Raw genomic sequence first — 19,975 nt, 5'->3', positions numbered from 1 at the left:
ATGACAATTTAATCCATACACTTAAGTGAAATACCAAATAAAATTCTCATGGTGGGTCAAGTTCAATGAACTTGATCTTTCTTGAACAATCAAGCACATGTTTGTTCTAAGTCTCCTTATACTATTAGTCAAATGAGATTGGTTGCCCACTCATATTGAAGAACATAACATGTGTCGGCCATGCAGCATTATTGATGCCTAGTTTTAATAATACATTAGCTAGGAACATTTATGATGTGTGCTTTGATGCATTAGAATTTCATAATTGTAACTCTTTAAAAATTCTATGCAAAATACCAAATATCCAAGGGCTTCATCCAAATTAGTTTTATGATAACTTAATATCGCTTAAACTTATTTGATGAAGTAAAACCCTTTGACGTTTTATACATTTTCAATATGTATCCTTTGCCAAACCAATTGGCTCAAGGGCATACACTTACATAACAAGCAGATGTTATTGCTAGAGAAAAGATAACAAAACTACGATGTAGAAGACTTGTTTTATTTCTTTTCCTTTTCTTTCTTTTAAATTTCCTAATATTTTCTTTCTCATGAATGAGTTCTTACAGTTCACTTTCTTAAGTTTCTACAAGATACCGTATAATTGACAAAATATAATCGATTATAAGCAAACATCAACATACCTGAACTTGGCCATTGCTGAAAATGGTTCAACAGTTGGTATCTAAATTCCAATATATATATTATTGTTGTTATGCATGGTAGGACAATGTCATCTTTTGGAATCCACTTGGGAAAGGCCCTTGGTAATGTTCCAAACACGATCAGCTTGGCCATGGTAAAACTTGTGGGGCATACACTTGTGAACAATCTTGTTTACCTTAATGCCTACATAGTTGCCAATCTTATAAGTCTTGAGATAAGTTGGCAGAGGAATATAACCTAAAGTTATAATACCAACTTTGTCATATCTCACTTTCGGGGGCATGACCCGCGCAAGGATCTAATGGGCAAGCCCCAACCCAAGTAAGCCTTAAACAACAATTTCCAAAATCAAATACTCAAAAATTATATAATAAATACACAAGCGTTAAACCATCATATATTGAAATCAATAAAGTATTGCCATGTATGACTATAGAACCCTATTTTGATTTGTAAAGGAAAATAGGAAATTTACTTGGTGAGCTAGTGAAAGTACCTTATTCCAAGCCTAATATACTAGGATTCACTCTTAAGCTTATTAAAATAAGTGACAAGGGATGATTGAAGGATAAAGGAGCAATAAAAATCAAAGAACATAACCATTTTCCATTCCATCCCAAAAAGATTAACCCCCTGCTAGCAAGGATCAACTGCCCACAAGATTACATTGACATTTTGGCTCATCCGACATGGTAGAACTTGTTGGGCATACCCTTGTGAACGATGCTGTTTACCTTGATGTCTACCTAGTCGCTTATCTTATAAGTCTTTAGATAAGTTGATAGAGAATGTAACCTAAAGTTCTAATACCAAGTTTGTCACATCTCACTTTCGGGGATATAACCGATGCAGGGATCTAATGGGCAAGCCCTAACCCAAGTAAGCCTTAAACAACAATTTTCATAATCAAATAGTTGGAAATTATATAATAAATACACACGCATGAAACCATCATATATTGAAATAGATAAAGTATTGTCTTGTATGATTGTAAATCCACATTTTTATTTGTAAAGGCAAAATGGCAAATTTACTTGGTGAGCTAGTGAGAGTACCTTATTCCAAGCCTAACATACTAGGATTCACTCTTAAGCTCATTAAAACGAGTGGAAAAGGGTTGATTAGATGATAAATGAGCAATAAAATTCAAAAAACATAAGCCAATTTGCATTCCATCCAAAAAGGAATGACCCCCTACTAATAGAGATAGACTCTTTATGGGATTACATGTGAAATACCACCTTGAGTAAGAGGATAAGTTATGAAAACCTTAGGTGAGCATATAGATTACATATTTTGAACATCAAACTTAGTTTCAACTTTCAAAAGGATTCACTGACCTTTTGGTTGTCTGTCATTTTAAAGCAAAATTTTTTTTAAGCCTAAAAGGAGTCAAAATATGTGATTTTTATATAACAATATTTTAGACATAAAAACTGATGCTAATGATTCCCTTGATATTTAGATGATCAAAATGATTTTTCATAATTTTTAGAGTACGCTTGCAATGGTAAATGGGAACTACAAATTTAATTTCAGTTGAATTTTTTTTATTTTATTCTTGAAACTAAAAATTCGATTTTGATTCTTTTGGATTTTGATTTTTTTTATATTTCTTTTGAATCCAAGTGGGGCTTTGTTTGCTTATTTACATTAAATATCTTAAGAAAATGAAGAGTAAAAAGTAAAGAGGACATTTACTTAATGTAAATAAGCTGTGCAGGTTTTTATAGGCAATTTGCCACAAAAATTGCATTTTGTCTTAAATGTATTAATACATTTAGCTTAGAAAGGGTTTCTGATGAATATGTATCAATACATGTTCATAATGTATTGATACATTTTCCTTAAAACCAAATGTATCGATACATTTCACTGATATTTGAAAAAAAAATGGGATAAAGGTGTATTTTCACATCCCATAGTATAAATATGACCCCAACTTCAAGGGTTTTTCATTCTAAGCTATCTCTCATTAGTTTTTTAGCAACTCTAAGGTTTCTCAAGCCCATTTTCACCCTAAGTCATCATTTTGGAAGGTTAGAAGCTTGGTTTTGGGTTTTTCAAACAAAAGTGACATCTTTTAACTTTTAAATCCTGATTTATGAATTTTCTAGCACTAAAAATATTAATTTTATGCCTAAATTTTTTGTTCAACATTAAAGCACAGAGATTTTGTTATTTTCCCAAGCATCAAAGCTCAACTAAGGTAAAGATGAAATATTTATGGGTTTCTAAGCATGGGTTTTAGCTAGAAAATTAGTTTAGCTAAAACCAAGTAGTTTTGAAAGTAATTAGAATGATTATTACGAGATTTCTATTCTAAGAAATGATTGTGATCATTGTTGTATGATAGGAATACTTGAAAACTCTATGGATTTCATTGACATGGAGTTGTGATTGGAGCTAAGAATCGAATCTCCAACTAAGTGACTGGATTCACCAGTTTCAAATTATTTTGATATGTAAAGCTGACATGATTTTTATGAAAATGATTATTTATGTATGTTGAATTGATATCTCTACAATGGTTTGTGAAAGGATTTGAGTTTCAAGAATGAAAATGATTTTCTAAGAAAAATAAATTCTTAGTGATTGTGATATAATTGATACAATGGTTTTCAAATTGTTCATGAAAATACTATGTATGTAAATATTCTACTATGTATTAGTTTTCAACAAGTGGAGACAAGCATCTTATGTTTGACGTTCACTCAATTACTTCGATTTTCAGACTAGTGTGGGTACAAGATATTGCATGTTTATTTATAGATGCTATAATGTGCATGTTTGGTATGATGAAAGCCATAAGATTATGTATATGATGTAAATTCCATATACCATATGAGATGATTAAGTATGCATGATGTGTACTATAAGATTGTGTATATGATGTAAATTCTATATGCCATATGAGGTGATTAAGTATGCATGATAAATGCCATGAGATCATGTATATGATGTATATTCTAGATGCTACATGAGATGATTAAGAAAGCATTGTGAATGCCATGAGATTAGGTATGTGATGTATATTCCATATACTACATAAGATGATTAAGGAAGCATGATGAATGCCATGGAATTATGTATATGATATATTTTTCCTATACCTTATGAGATGAGTAAGCTTGTATGTTAAGGACATTCCACATACCTAATGCTACGAGTATGAAAACTGTATGAGTTTGATTGATTTCACCCTCACGGCGTGAAAGTGATGACTTCACTCCTATGATACATTAGAAATGCCAAAGGTGAATGGGATTGTACATTGTTGGCCCCAGGCTGATAGGGGACATATGAGTTTAATGTTAATGGAATGACCATAATTATTATGTTTATGGCATGTCGTATACTAATTTTGTTTGACCATTGTTCATGATCTGTACTCTATGATGAATGAAAATGTGCTTAGTGAAGAAGACTGGGCCTTAGAGAAAGTCCCAAGAGTAGAAGAACTCAAGGAATAGTAAAAATAGAGGATTTTACCTAGAAATTTGAGTTCTGGGTTGAAAATATCGATACAAATGGGTTAAGTATCGACACATTCTAAATAGAATGCTTTAAAAGGCTTTTGGTGTGAAATGTATTAATACATTTTGCTAATGTATCGATAGATGTATGAAAGTATCAATACATGCAAGAATATATCAATAGTTTTCATACAGAATAGGTTGTTTGATTGAGGTTAATGAGAATTTTAAAGGTGTAGGATTCCTAAAGGTCTATATTGACATGTTTTTATACAAATACTATTCAAATATGTTCAAGTAACATCTTTTATGAATTCTATGATTAAACTATTTATGACATGAGATTACAAGTGCATGTTTATGAAATACTCTTATCTCTTGGCTTGTTCCCTTCTTGTATCAACTGATAGAGTCTTTATGACTTACACATTATTTTTTCTATTTATTTTGTTGTAGATCAATGATAGCGTCTAATAGCAGCCAGTGTTACAAAAACTTATATTCGATCTACATTCTTGGGTAGGTGTCTAGCAGCCACTTAATGCCTAGAGGTTTGATTATATTCTGTTGACGAGTTGATCTTTTACTTTACAAATTATGAACACACTTATGTTAATGCTGCCAATGTTGGGCATTTTATATTGATAATATTATTTATAAGATTATGATGATGGCTTGAGAGCCCACCTGGACACTCGAGGGTGTTGTTGATAGCAAATGTTAATGCACACCATGAGAGTGGCACTTTTCATATATATATTTATACCAAATGCTTGAGCTTATACAATGAGGTTAAGAAGTTCTTTAATTGTATAATGAGTTTTATGAATGTATGTATTATGATTACGTATGTTAATGGATGTTATATGATGTTTCTGCATGTGATGATGAATGTATAATAATGTTATGATAAGAAGCTTGTTTAAGCCTACCGAGTTATACTCATTTGGGTCCATGAGCCAATCACAATCTCTTTAGGAAATGGGATGTGACAAAGTTGGTATCAGAGCTTTAGGTTCATAAAGTCCAAGGATTTTTTTTGGTTGTTAGCAGAATGTTTGGAGTCCTATGTAGTAATCTTGTTTTTGTTTTATGTACCTGAGCACAAATGGAGAACAAGAAACTTGCATATAATTCCTTGTCTGTTTACCCACATTATTTTAAGAGTTATGTTTAGATTTACTATAAGGCTTTAGCGTTGAGTCTTACATTATATGATTACTTTTGTCTAGGTGAGATATGTTACCTAGGACACGAGTTAGTCATAGAGATGCGGTAGAGCTTAAGACTCTTGTAAATGCTATAGCTACACCACAGATGCCCATTGCTAAGGGTTGTGGAGGATGCAGCGGAGATAGATGCTCCGTCCAAGAGTATGGCAAGGCCACGTATACCTATAAAGAGAGGTTGTGGTAGATGTTGTCAAGCATGAGGCTTTAGTAGAGGTTACGGACAGACCACGTACGCTTATTATTTGAGGCCATGGCAAATGTAACAAATCACCAGTTCGGGGAAGATCGATTTCCCCACTAGTTCACTAACAAAGGAATAGTGTCCCAAAGTAGTAATTGGGATTGTGATGAGTTAATGTTCGTTATAGTCAAAACTCATCAATTACATGTGATAGTTTAGACGAGAATGCCACCTAAAAATTAAGCCATGATTAAAGGAAATTTTTTGAGTAAGGGATTCCTAATGATACAACGATAAGGTCATATGTTTGAATTCTAATGACCTAATATAGGAGTAAAACTACTAGAAATGCTTGAGCATAAACAAAAAGAGGTCAAGGTATGTATTTGGGTCATGAGGTGTCGATGATGACCCTCGGGTTAAGTACAACCCTAGATGATTAAGTGAAGAATTATGGATAATTGATAATGGAGTTAAAACGTAGACTAATGTGAACTAGTAAATGATTTTTGGTGTATGAGAGATACACAACACCTTCATGTTAACTTAGATGTGAAGCATAATGAAAATTTTGTTAACGATTTCACAAATTTGAGTACACACTCCCTCGAGAAAAGATAATAAGAAAATATAGCAAGTTGAAAGGCTTGATTGGTCAATAAGTGTTGTTGATTTCTCACACAAGTGCACGTATCGTTAACAAGTACTATAATAGTAAATAGAATTTGTTCTCATGGAGAATTGAATTAATTCCTAATTGCTAACTACTAAAATTGTAACAACTTAGTCTTATCCAAACAATTAAATTTAAAATTATTGAAAAGGAAAATTAAAACTAATAAACTAAAACTAAAATTAAATAGTAAATTTGTTTTATGAAACTCACTTAATTACTAGACTTGAGATTATGATGTCCCTCAATACTTCATTTGATTATTGTCTCTCTCTCTTAACTCAGTTTAATGGATTAAGTTGCTAACCTAGAGTCCTAAATTATTTACAAGCCTCTGTCAAGTTTCTCATAAAAATACCTCTCCCATTTAATTTACTAAATGTCTATGCAAATTATATTGAAGAAAAATTCATTAAGTTTGTGCTCTAATTTTGGCTACATATGGCTTATAAGTGTATGTCTACCCTATATGTAAATCAAACCACCTAATCAACTAAGTGCATTCAATCATACACTATTCTATTCAAGGTTTACCTAAATATCCTTCATCAAGGTTAAACCTAGGTTTTCAATTTAATCTAATTGGTGGCCAGCCAACTAGAAGCATTAAGAACAGAATAAAATAAGCAACTTAAATCAATCAAACATAAGTAAATGAGAGATAAATAATTCATACTACATATTGAGTTCAATCATAATCTTAGATTAATGAATTAATTCCCCATCAAGTCACACATTATCATTGAATAAAGTTTAAACATTAAAAACAAAACCAATAGAATAAGAGAATAACAAAAAGATAGAACAAAACCAAGGATTGTATTCTTGATTTCCAAATCTCCTTGGATCATTCAAATTCTTCTTAGCTTCAATGACTTTGTGGCTTAACTCTCAACTATTAATCTAGTGTTTTGTTCTCTTCCAAAGGTCCTCCGAAAGGTTGTTTTTATAGGAATTTGAAGTTAGGCCAAGTTGGGTGAAGAAAGAAGTCAATTTTAATAAGGATTTCCTCATCAAACAATGTGGGCCGTAGCCTTACCCAATTAATTAACAGAAATCGTAATTAATGTAGGATTGCTATAGTATGTCAATTTCAAAAAGATTTTGGACCATGTTCCGAGCCTAACTAGGTGAAGTAGTAAACATGAAATTTGTGTCTTTTTCTTTTAAATTTCAAATGGTCTAAGAATAATCTTATTTGGAGCTCTGTAGAGAGAATTATGTCCAAAATACCAAAACATGTGCAGTGGAAGTATGCACCTCAAAATTGCTCTCCTTTTTCCACTAAAATTCTTCTTTCACCAAACACCTACAAAAGTACAAATAAATCAACAACTACCTATCTTAGCCACATTAACACCAAATTAAGCATAAAATTAAATAATATTAGATTGACTAACCTAAATTAACTAATTTAAAATTAGTAAATAAAACCTACTAATTTCTATATATTATTACAAGAACTATGCTAAACTACTATCAAAATTAAGCCTACATAACACTATATCATAGCGTTATCAATAAGGGACTAAGATGTGGCTACTTGATTCATGTTAAGATAGATATCTTGTGTTCAGAACATAGTAAAAAGGATTTTGAATCCAAAGGTCTTATGGCTATAGAAACAACCCTTGTTGATAAGATTTCAATAGATATCATTAATGATAAGTTGACGACTCATGAGAGTCTAAGTGTGAAATGTCGAGGCTAATAATTGAGGATATTATCAATCCTATTTACTAAATGGTATTAATGGCATAATGCCATAATAGAGCTTCATTTCCAACCATGTACAAGTAATGGGTTGGCCTTATGATGATTAAACAATGAAATTGCTCTATGATAACGTTAACTATATGAGATAGTACTACCCAAGTTAGATCACAAAGACCATGATTTATGATGTGACGTGGATCGTAGCCATTTATTTTGGGTTAAAATGTAAGTCTCCATAGCTTATTTTTCATCATGGCGTAAGGTATTGTCATGACATTGTGGATGAAGACTAATGTTGACTATGAAAACGAATTGGAAGTTACCACACACTTGAAAGAGGTATTTGTGACAACGCATGTGTATAGAGATTATATGGTTTGAATTGAGAGCAAGGACATTTTATTAAATCTAGTTTTGCTAGACATGTTGAAGTTTGATGCGATATTAGGTATGTACCGATTATCTCCCAATTATGCTAATGTTGATTGCCACTACAAGATGGTATACTTTAACTATCTAGGGGAGAAACCATTTAGTATCCAAGTGGATCGTAACACGGTGATGGGTAGTCTGATTTCTGCCTTAGAAGCTAAAAGATTGATTGATCAAGGATGTCAAGGATTCTTGGCATTGGTTAAGGACACATAAATAATGGTGAATTAGGTGGTTGATGTGCCACTTGTGAAGGAGTTCACTAATGTGTTTCTCGAGGAGTTGCTAAGATTGTCTCAGATGGAGATATAGTGTTTTACATCAACTTGGTATAAGGTATGTGCCTGATATCTATACCACCATACTAAATGGCGCTAACTAAGCTTAGAGCGCTTAAAAATGAACTAAAAGACTTGTTGGACAAAAGGTCCATTCATCCTAGTGTGTCACCATGGAGTGCACTGGTGTTATTTATAAACAAGAAAGATGGATCAATGAAAGTGTGTATAGATTACCAATAGTTGAACAAGGTGATAGTGAGGAATAAGTATCCTTTACCACACATTAATGATTTGTTGATCAGCTCTAGAGAGCCTAATGTTTTTCTAAGATTAACTTGAGGTCATGCTATCTTTTGTTGAGAAGTAGGCAAGAAAATGTGTCTAAAAATACCTTTCATACTAGGTATGGCCATTACGAGTTCTTGGTGATGTCATTCAAGCTTATGAATGCCCCAATTACTTTTATAGACATGATGAACCAAGTGTTCAAGCCATGCTTGGATAAGTTTGTAGTAGTATTTATTGGTGATATATTGATATACTCGAGCAAAGAAGAGCATGAGTAGCATGTGAAGATAATGCTTTAGATTTTGAAAAAGTACGAGTTATATGCCAAGTTCTCTAGGTGTGAGTTTTGGGTTCATAGTGTTAACTTCTTGGGCCACATAGTATCTAAAAAAGGTGTAATGGTGGACTCGAATAAGATTAAGGCCGTACAGAAATGGCCAATGCCTACCTTAGTAACTAAGATATGGAGTTTCCTAGGGTTAGTTGTATATTATAGGAGATTCGTTAAAGATTTCTCTGAGATAGTAGCTCCCATGACTAAGTTGACACAGAAAGGTGTCAAGTTTATATGGATGGATGCATGTGAGGAGAGCTTTGGGAAGCTCAAGACTTGTCTTACCACAGCTTCAATATTAAGCTTGCCTTATGGGTCAAGGGGTTACACAGTTTATTACGAAACATCATGAGTACGACTTGGATGTGTGTTAATGCAGCATGGGAAAGTGATAGCGTATGCATCGAGACAGCTCAAAAAGCATGAACAAAATTACCCTACCATGATTTAGAGATGGCCACCATGGTATTTGCCTCGAAGATTTGGAGGCACTATTTATATGGTGAGACATGTGAGATTTATACGGATCACAAGATCCTCAAGGATATCTTTAAGCAGAGAGATTTTAACCTTAGGCAAAATAGATGGATAGAGTTGCTCAAGGATTATAACTACACTATTTTGTATAATTTTGGTAGAGCCAATGTGGTGGCTGATGCTTTAAGCCAAAAGTCCATGGGAAGTTTAGCCCACATTGAATCGAAAAGAGATCATTGATATAGTGTATGCATGAGTTAGGTGATATGGGCACTCAATTTGAGGTCGATGATACCAATCCGTTATTAGCCCATTTTAGAGTGAGATTGATGTTAATGGATCAAATCAAAATTATTTTTGGAGTATGTTTGCTATGGTAAATGGGAACCGCAAATTTAATTTCAGTCAAACTTTTTCGATTTTGTTTTTAAAACCAAAAATTAGATTTTGATTCTTTTGGATTTTGATTTTTTTATATGTTTATTGAATCCAAATAAGGGGTTGTTTGCTTATTTACATTAAATATCTTAAGTAAATCGAGAGTAAAAAGTTTTTATAGGCATATACCTCAGAAACTACATTATGCCCTAACCTATAAATATATCATATTTTTTTAGGGTTAGCAACCCTCAGCCACATTTGCAAGGTAAAACACTTATTCTTAAGCTCTTCCAACTCATTTTTACCCCAAATTCTATTTTTATGATTCTAAAGCTTAGTTTTGGGTTTTTATGGAAGAAGATGACATTTTTAGCTTTTAAATCTTCTGGCTTTGGATTCTAGAACTAAAATAGTTGTTTTATTGCCCAGATTTTCTATTAGTGACTAAATCTTGAAGGCTTTATGATTTCCTTAAACATCTAGGCTCACCTAAGCTAAGGATGGAAGATTTATGGGTTTATAAGCATGGGTTTTAGCTAGAAAATTAGTTTAGCCAAAATTAAGTAGTTTTGAAAGTACCTAGAAGGATTATTACGAAATTCTTATTCTACGAAATGCTTGTAATGATTGTTGTTTGATAGGAACACATGAAAACTCCACGGATTTTGCTGAAACAAAGTTGTGATTGGAGCTAGGAATTAAATCTCCAACTAGGTAAGTGGATACACCACTTTCAAATTATTTTGATATGTAAAGCTAGCTTGATTTCTATGAAAAGGATTATTTATGTATGTTTAAATGATATCTCTAAAGTGGTTATCAAAGAATTTAAGTTTCTGGAATGAAAAATGATTTTCAAAGAAAAGTAGATTCTTAGTGATGGTGATATGATTGATGCAGTGGTTTTCAAATTGTTTACAAATCCACTATGTATGTAAATACTCTACTATGTATTAGTTTTCAATAAGGGGGATGAGCACCTTATGCTTGAAGTCCACTCAATTACTCCAATCTTTAGACCTGTGTAGGTACGAGATATTGTATGCTTATCTATAGATGCTATAATGTGCATGTTTAGTATGATGAATGCCATAAGATTATGTATATGATGTAAATTTCATATACCACATAAGATGATTAAGTATGCATGATGTATACTATAAGATTGCATATATGATGTAAATTCCATATACCATATGAGGTAATTAAGTTTGCATGATAAATGCCATGAGATAGTTTATATGATGTTTATACCATACACTACATGAGATGATTCAAAAAGCATGATGAATGCCATGAGATTATATATATGATGTATTTTCCATATACCTTATGAGAGAGTAAGTTGCTATGCGAAAGACATTCCACATACCTAATGTTACTAGTAGAAGAACTCTATGAGTGCGATTAATTCCACTCTCACGGGTTGCAAGTGACGACTTCACTCCTATGATACGTTATAAACATCTAAGGTGTAATGGGACAATGCATTGCCGACCTAAGGCTGATGTGGGACATACCATCACAATGTATGAGCTTAATGTTTATGGAATAGCCATAATTATTATATTTATGGCATGTTGCATATTAATGTTGTTTAAGAATTGTTCATGATCTATACTCTATGATAACATGAAATATGCTTAATGGGTAAGACTAAGCCTCCTAAGAGGTAAAGGAACCTAAAAAAATGCTAAAAATGAAGGTTTTTACCCAAAATTTTAGGTTCTGAGCTGAAAGTATCAATACATTCCAAACAAACTGCTTTAGGAGGCTTTTTATCTGAAATGTATCGATACATTTTTACTAATATTTTGATAGATGCATGAAAGTATCAATAGTTTTGGTGCAGAATAGGTTGTTTGATTGAATTTGATGAGAATTTCAAAGATAAAGGATTCCCGTAAGTCTATGTTGACATGTTTTCATTCAAGTACTATTCAAATTTGTTCAAATAACACGTTTTATGAATTCTATGATTAAATTGTTTGTGTAAGACATGAGATTACAAGTGCATGATTATGAAATACTCTTATCCCCTAGCTTGTCTCCTTCTTGAATCCACTCACGAAGTCTTTGTGACTCACACGTTATTTTTTCTTTTTATTTTGTTGCAAATCAATAATAGCGTTTGATAGCAGCTAGTGTTGTGGATACCGGTGTCCGATCTTCATTCTTTGGTAGGTGTCTAGCACCCACTTAATGCCTAGAGGTCGGTCACGTTTTGTTAACAAGTTGGTCTTTTACTTTATGTTTGTGTCATAAACTATGAACATGTTTATGTTAATGTTGCCATGTTAGGCATCCTATATTGATAATGTTATGTATAAGATTATGATGATGGCTTGAAGGCCTACATGGACACCCGATGGTGTTGTTGATGGCTTATTTTAATGTGCCCTATGATAATGGCACTTTTTCATATATATATATATATATGTATACTAAATGCTTGAGCTTTTACAATTAAGTTGAGAAGTTTCTTAATTATATAATGAGTTTTATGAATGCATGCTTGATGGTTTTGTGTGTAAATGAATGTTATAAGATGCTTTATGCATGTAATGAGGAATTGTTTAATAAGGTTATGGTAAGAGGCTTGCTTGGGCTTAGCGGGTTATGCTCATCTGGGTCCATGCGCCGGTCACAATCCCCCCAAGAAATGGGATGCGACACATAAGTTAGGCAATGTGGGCATTCAATTTGAGGTTGACAATACCGATGCATTATTAGCCCATTTTAGAGTGAGATTGATGTTAATGGATCGGATCAAAGAGGCCCAAGATAAAGATGATTTTATGGTAAGAGTGTTGGAAGATCCTTAAGGAAAAAAAGGTCAAATGTTCACTAGAGCCACTGATGGATTACTTAGATATAGATCTAGTGTATATGTCCCGGATATTGATGATTTAATATGTAAGATTCTTGACGAGGCCCATGTGGCTATATATGTAGTTCACTCAAGCACCACTAAGATGTATCATGATTTGAGAGAGATGTAGTGGTGGGAAGGCTTTAGGAAAGATGTGGTCGAGCTTGTGACCAAGTTCTTAATGTGCCAACAAGTTAAGGCAAAGCATGTAATGACCTTCTCCTCGATCGTTACTGGTGTCTGAGACTTACAAGTGAACCTGTCAAATCTCGAACAAGCCTTAGTTAAAATTCTGGATAATTAAATCAAGCACTCTATTGCGTACATAAATCAACTAGTAATAACAATACTTTTGTTTACTTAAACCAAATAAATGATTGCAATTAAAGTATAGCAAGTAGTTATAATATCCTCGTGTGTCCCAATTTCACACTTAATATCTAATACAGAACCCTAAAGTTTTACAGATAATCTTTATGTCTAACTATTTTACACACATGACCTCTATGCAGCAGAGCTACTCAAAGTGGAAGTTGAAAAGATGCCATTACCTATGTTGTAGCAAGTCTCAAGGTGCTAAGCAATGCACTTAAGCTGATTACTTATCTGCAAAAGGAAGTTAAGGGGTTGAGTCTCACAGACTCAGTGATCATCAACTCCATGAGTAGGGCGTAGATGGGAAATAAGCCAAGGCAAAAGATTTAAACATATAAAACATAAGAACATATAAACCATTTAAAAGCAAATGGGACATTTGTGCCTTATGTATAAAACCAAGGATTTTTATGCAAGAAATCATTTAACCATCATTGTCTCAAAAGTAGTGTGAGTGAAAGATTTCTATTGTCAAAATAATTTAATATCCTTCACTTCAAATTGGACTAACATAAGCACGCACGCTCCCATGAAATCAAATGTTATTAAAGCTTTTACTTGAGCTTATAAATCATCTCATCCCCAATGTATTAAACACAACATCATTAATTCATAATCAATATATAAAGCATTGAAAGCTTTTAATCAAATAGGAGAGTTGCAGAAGAAGTAGTATTTCTCACCATGCAAAGGAAGTCATGTTTGAAAACCCAAAGAGATATCACTCTCGAGTATGTAGTCGTAAATATCAACCCGTGGACCCACCTCCACATATAACAATTCAAGAGCACTACTCCACCGGATTCCCATATGCCATGGCAGTCTCAACAATGTTGGCGAATATCAAGTAAACAAATCAAGTAATCGTAATCGCGAATATCACTTGTGGTCTAGCCACATATAACAACCCGTGGCCTTGCCACGTATATCACAAACCATGGCCCTAACCATGTGTAGCTGCCCGTCGGTGACCCAATTGTTCTCTAGCTAGAGCTCAGTTGTACACAAAGGTCACACTATCCCGATGTGACATTTGACCTACTCTCGAATCTCTTGGTTTAGTAAAACCACTTCAAAGCCAAAACGGGATTTTAAAGGATCATTTCAAATCATTTTCAAAATACTGATCACAGTAACATGATAAAACTCCTTTTTTTTTGTAAGACTTTACATTATAAACCTTTTGCATGATGTAACACCCTATACCCTCATATAGAAACCCATAAGACCTTATCGATATGACTAAGAGTCAATTGATATAAATTTAAGTGCCCAAGAGTGATGATGGACGAAACCAATATTTTGAAATTGAATATTTCGTACACGAGAAAATAATAATTGAATAATAATAATTTTTTTTATCGAGGATGAATTAGCAAGTTAAAAGGTGAATCGGAGGTGCAATGGGACAAAGTGAGACATTTTGGGTCTCGAAGAGACAAGTGAAAAAGAATAAAATAATATTTTATTACTTTATTAATAAAATAATATTAAAAAACACTGATGTCAGGTTGGATATATTACCCGGAGGAAGTGTGATTTGTACAATTTGTCTAAGTGGGGGAATGGAAGTAAGAAATATTTAGAAGAAAAACAATGTTAGTGGGGCTCGCGTGTTTTTATTAAATAAAGTAAGTGCGGATAAGTATATATTTAAATATTATGTTGACACCTTGATGAGATGCGAATTTAATATTTTATTTGTACAAGTGTAATGGAAGAAAGATAGAAGAAAATTGAAATTTAATAAGTCTTGGAAGGACCAAATTGTGAAGGATGAAAAGTTCGAAGGGTTGCATCGTAAATAAGGAAAAGTTGAGGACTCATTTGCAAATGTCAATATTTGAAGTTAAATGTACATTGACTAACCAAGGAAAATTAGATTATGTGGAATATGAGAAGTGCATGTAAAATTCACTATTACATGCAAAAAGTAAGAAGTTAATGGGAAACATGTGGGACCCTACCATGTGAAAGTTGATAATGAGTAAAAGGAATAAAAAGTATTTAAATGGAAAAAAAGCCATGGTTTAGTAAGGATAGCCTATAGTAAATAACCTAAGGATGGTAATGTGATTGGAAAAGGAAAAAGGTATAATCATAGCATGAAATATTATTGGGTGATAAGGTGCTATTAAAAGGAAATGAAAATGAAAATGAAATGCAATAACATACATGTGAAATGTAATGCAAATGAAATAAAAGGAACATTGCATGAACAAGCCACCAATGGGAGGTGGTGAAAATAACAAGAGAGAAGTTGAATGGCATGACATGTAAAGAGAAAAGAAAAGAAAACGAGGAGAAAGTGAGGTGGCGGATGGGAAGATATTAGGATAGGATTTAGACCAATGAGAAAAAGAGAAAATTTGTGCATGAAACATGAGTGGAGAATGAGTTAGTCCAATTGAAAATGAGGAACAACCCATCGCTATTGATTAAGACATATACATATATATGGTAATTCGGTTCGGGACTTTGGAATAATCAAGAATTAGTTAGAGGCAAGCTTTTGACAAAAACATTTATACATGCAACATGAATGCAACACTTTACGAGTCTATTGATTTCCAAAACTATTACTGAATTGAGTAATAGCCATACTTTTCATAATATAAGAACCTTAGCTTAGCATTAACGGAAAGAAAATGATAGTTCTATAGAGAAAGAAGAGTTTGATTTTTCACCTTAATTTTTCTAGCTAACCGTAATTAAAATTTTGGTGAAAGACTTCAAACCTTTTATGAAATTTCTTTTATAAGGTAATATGGTAACTTTAAAATACTACATATTATCATATAATCATTTTTAATTTATCAGAATAAAAGGACAAAACATAGTCCTAGCCAAACCACATGACTATCATGGGTGTTATCCCAAAAAGTCCAACAATGTAATATATATATATAGGACACCTGGATACAAATTTTCTTTGCTATTAAAATACAAGTTTAACCTTTCCATTGCTAGAAACTATTTGCCTTGAAACCTACTGAGGTGGCTGGAGGAATCCCCTGTTGATTTTTGAAAATGTTGTTTGGATCAATCAGTGTCTTGGCTTTAACCAGCCTATCGTAGTTGTTCAGGAAGTACTTTTCACCCCAAACTCTAGCAGTCTCGACGGTATCGTAAAATGGGACACTAGTGTTAATTAATCCCATCACCCCAAGGTCAAAGTCCATGTAATTTATATAAGCTGCCCTCGGACCGCTCGAAACATAGCCTGTCATTGCAGTATAAAATCCTCTTATCCATTCAATATACTCGTTGCCTTTGTTTCTATCTTCTTCATGCCACTCCACCAGGTATTGTATTGTGTACAAATTACCTTGTCTGTGAGGAAAAGCAATTGAGTCACTGCTTATGTTGGTTCATGATGCCACCATAAGGGTCTAATACTGCATACCCTTTTGGTTCCTTGTCAAGTATGTCCAGGGCAGCCCTTATGCCCGTTAGGGAAATTGGATTCCTCACATAGTCTGATTTCGCCTTAAAATAATGCTTGTCTTGCAAATACCTGTTCTTGAGGTCGGAGACTGTGGCTCCATCGGCTAGGCCAGAGAAGAATAGCACTGAATCAATCCAACTCGTTTCCTTGCAATCTTCCTCTGCAACACCCAACTGAGGAAAACTCCGGCGTAGGATCGAAAGGGCTTCCCTTCTTGCACCTAGGAAGAAGCCTTTAAATGTTGCGGACAGGCCCATAGCCTTAGCCTCAGGTAGGCCAGCACCTACAAAGCATGATAAATACAGGTCACCTTCAAAGTTGGGAGCAACGTGTTGCCATCTGTTTACTAACTTTGCCACCTGGGCTTTCGTTCCAGGTCTAGACACAATGAAGCTGGTTACCGTCTGTGGTACTTTCAGCAAGTTGATTTTCCATGCGTAAACAATTCCCCAAAAGCCGCCGCCACCCCCTCTAATTGCCCAAAAAACATCTTCTCCCATAGCTTGCCTGTCTAATATTTCACCATCCGCGTTGAGGAGAAGAGCATCAATCACATTATCAGCTGCTAGACCGTATTTTCTGATAAAAACCCAAAGCCACCACCGCCAATATGGCCACCAGCCCCTACTGTTGGACAGGACCCAGCAGAGAAGGCATGAATTCTACTTGACTCAGCAATAGCGTGGTATGTCTCACCAAGCGTTGCACCACCTTCCACCCATGCTGTTTCGGATTCTATATCCACCGAAACACGGTTCAGATTCATCATGTCTATTATCACAAATGGAGCTCCATCGCTGGCTACCGATGAGGTACCCTCGTAGTTATGTCCACCGCACCTTACTCGAATCTCCCATGGCCCTGCAATACAACACAAGACAGTGTTGATTAGCTGTTCCTTACTCTCTGGCAAGATAATAGCTATTGGCTTAGGATTTGTGGCTTCAGCGAAGCGAAGATTTTGAATGGAAAAGTTGAGAAGATAATAGTAGAGTGAAGACTGATTATTTTCTATGTTAGAGAAAGTAGTGTAGTTGCTTATATTGTTGTGATTAAGACAAGAGGTAATTCTCTCAGTGGGTGCTGACACTGAGAGAGCTGGGATAACAAAGGATATGATGAGGAGGATTAATAGCAGAGAATAGAACTTCACCATGGCTGTTAGCTTGGGGATCCAGGAAGAGCGGTTGCGGATTTTATTGGAAAAGTGGAGAATCATAGTATACGTTGAGGACAAAAGGATGAGTAAAGCAAAGTGGAACACTAGGGTAGTTAACATGGCCGGCAAAGCATTTTCTATTAAAAAGTTTTGCGAACAGAAAATCACTTCGCTTGTTATTTAAGCCCTCAAGAGCTACCAACAACTGAATGGTACAAAACTGCTTGCGTTGATGCAGTTGAATTGATATGAAATACATCAATGCTAACATGTACGAAATTCAACAAAATAACTCACCTAATGGCCACCAAAAGGACTAGTTCCCTAAACCCCAATGCTTGCACCATAAACAGTTTCTTTTGGGGGTTTGAAAATGGGTTTCAATTCAACTTTTCAATAGATCGAAGAGATTAGTGTGGGAGAGATAGTTCTCTGCGAGAGGCTCAATATTATTTTATTTATACCATCTGATAAAACAAGTTTTGAAGCTTTGTATTATGTACCGGCGAAGCAGAAAATCCAAGGCCTGCCCATGCTCGGTCTCAAGTTTTTAATGTGCACTGCAAAACATAAAATATTCTCTTACGTCTTTCCAGAACGAGCGCACACGTTAAAAATGCTACAAACATGCAGTTGGCCATCAATAAGTTAATCAACTTAACCGATTTTCATTGTCTACATATAAAATGGCAAAAAAAAAAAAAACAAAAAACAAACAGGAATTGGTGAAGGGGGGATACTGCAGGCAAGGCGGTGGAAAAGCTGGTGGCCAGGGATGCAAGGAAGGCCATGGAGAAACTAGCCGCTGCAAGACGAAAAAGGAGGCATAGAAGACTCACAGGGGCATATGAACTACTTATCTTCGTGCGGCCACCTCTAGCCTTTCACTGAGTAAGGTCATTTTAGGTGAGGTTAAAAATTAAGATTTTTTCAAAAATGAATAAATAAAATTTAAATTTAAATTTGAATCAATAACACAATATATATAAGGTATACATATTATTGAATAGATTAAATACACAAAATTACATAATTTGCACAAAGTTTCAATAGTTTATGGATAAACATTTTTTTGATGGAGAGAGAAAGAAGAGCAAGAGTGCGGAGAATCTAGCAAGGGCAGCACAACCACTTGCCGTCCCCAATAAACAAGCTATGACTGGTGGGCAAGACTTCACACTACATGTGGACAACTTGAGCGTGAGAGTAAGTGGAACTTGCAGTATGAAATGTTTAGTCTATATGGGAAGCTAATGGACGTATATTATGAAACCCCAACCCTTAATTAAGGTTCAAAGTGTAACTTAATGTGGTAAGCATGTAAATTTATGTTTTTCAATGATATTTTTCAATAGCTATGACTTGGAAAATGTATGCTTTTATACTCAAATGAATTTACTTGAAAGGTGGGACCTAGAGAGAGTCAAAGTACTTTGGCTTAAATTTAAATTGTATTTTGGATCAAAAGTATCCATACCTATTCATGAGATATTAATACTTGAAACCCAGAAATGCATCATGATAAACAAATGCATTGATACCTTTACCTAGAAAGAAAAAATATCGATACTTCTAGCAAAAGTATTAATACCTTCGTCACAAATTTGAAAAATAAAGGCAAATGAGACTTTTCATTCGTGTTTTAAAGCCCTAAACCCTTCAAACTTTTCGTAAAATAGTTAAAACGTTTCTCTGTCTAGTCTTATCCCCTCTTTTATCTCTTTCCTCTATATACTCTCTCATCTTTCCAAACCATTCGAAGCGTTCCAACTCCATATTCGAAATCAGATTTTTGTTTTAAGAGAGTTTGGAGGTTAAATTCCTTGTTCATAACCTTTAAACTTTGGGTTTCAATTTCCAAATCCTTCAATTTATCACAATTTCAATTTTCTCTCTAAAACATAGGTTGGAGTGATTTTGGTACTCACAAGCTCACCAAGGTAAAGTTATCACAAACCCTAACTAGTTGAAGTTTATACTC

The 19,975-nt window shown here is 34.1% G+C and overlaps 1 protein-coding gene across 1 annotated transcript; it reads right to left on the bottom strand.

The window, feature by feature from the left end:
* Positions 1-16,353: 16,353 nt before the first annotated feature.
* Positions 16,354-18,054, bottom strand: LOC110422854 (berberine bridge enzyme-like D-2). Its single transcript, XM_021436869.2, is given in 3 exon segments — positions 16,354-16,755; positions 16,757-17,418; positions 17,421-18,054. Coding segments are annotated over 3 exon segments (1,698 nt in total).
* Between the last annotated feature and the right edge of the window lie 1,921 nt (positions 18,055-19,975).

Source organism: Theobroma umbraticum, unplaced genomic scaffold (assembly GCF_002168275.2).
Source record: "Theobroma umbraticum cultivar Fairchild unplaced genomic scaffold, ASM216827v3 scaffold_146.0, whole genome shotgun sequence".
Classification (NCBI taxonomy): Eukaryota; Viridiplantae; Streptophyta; class Magnoliopsida; order Malvales; family Malvaceae; genus Theobroma; species Theobroma umbraticum.
This window is presented reverse-complemented; position numbering and strand designations above follow the sequence as displayed.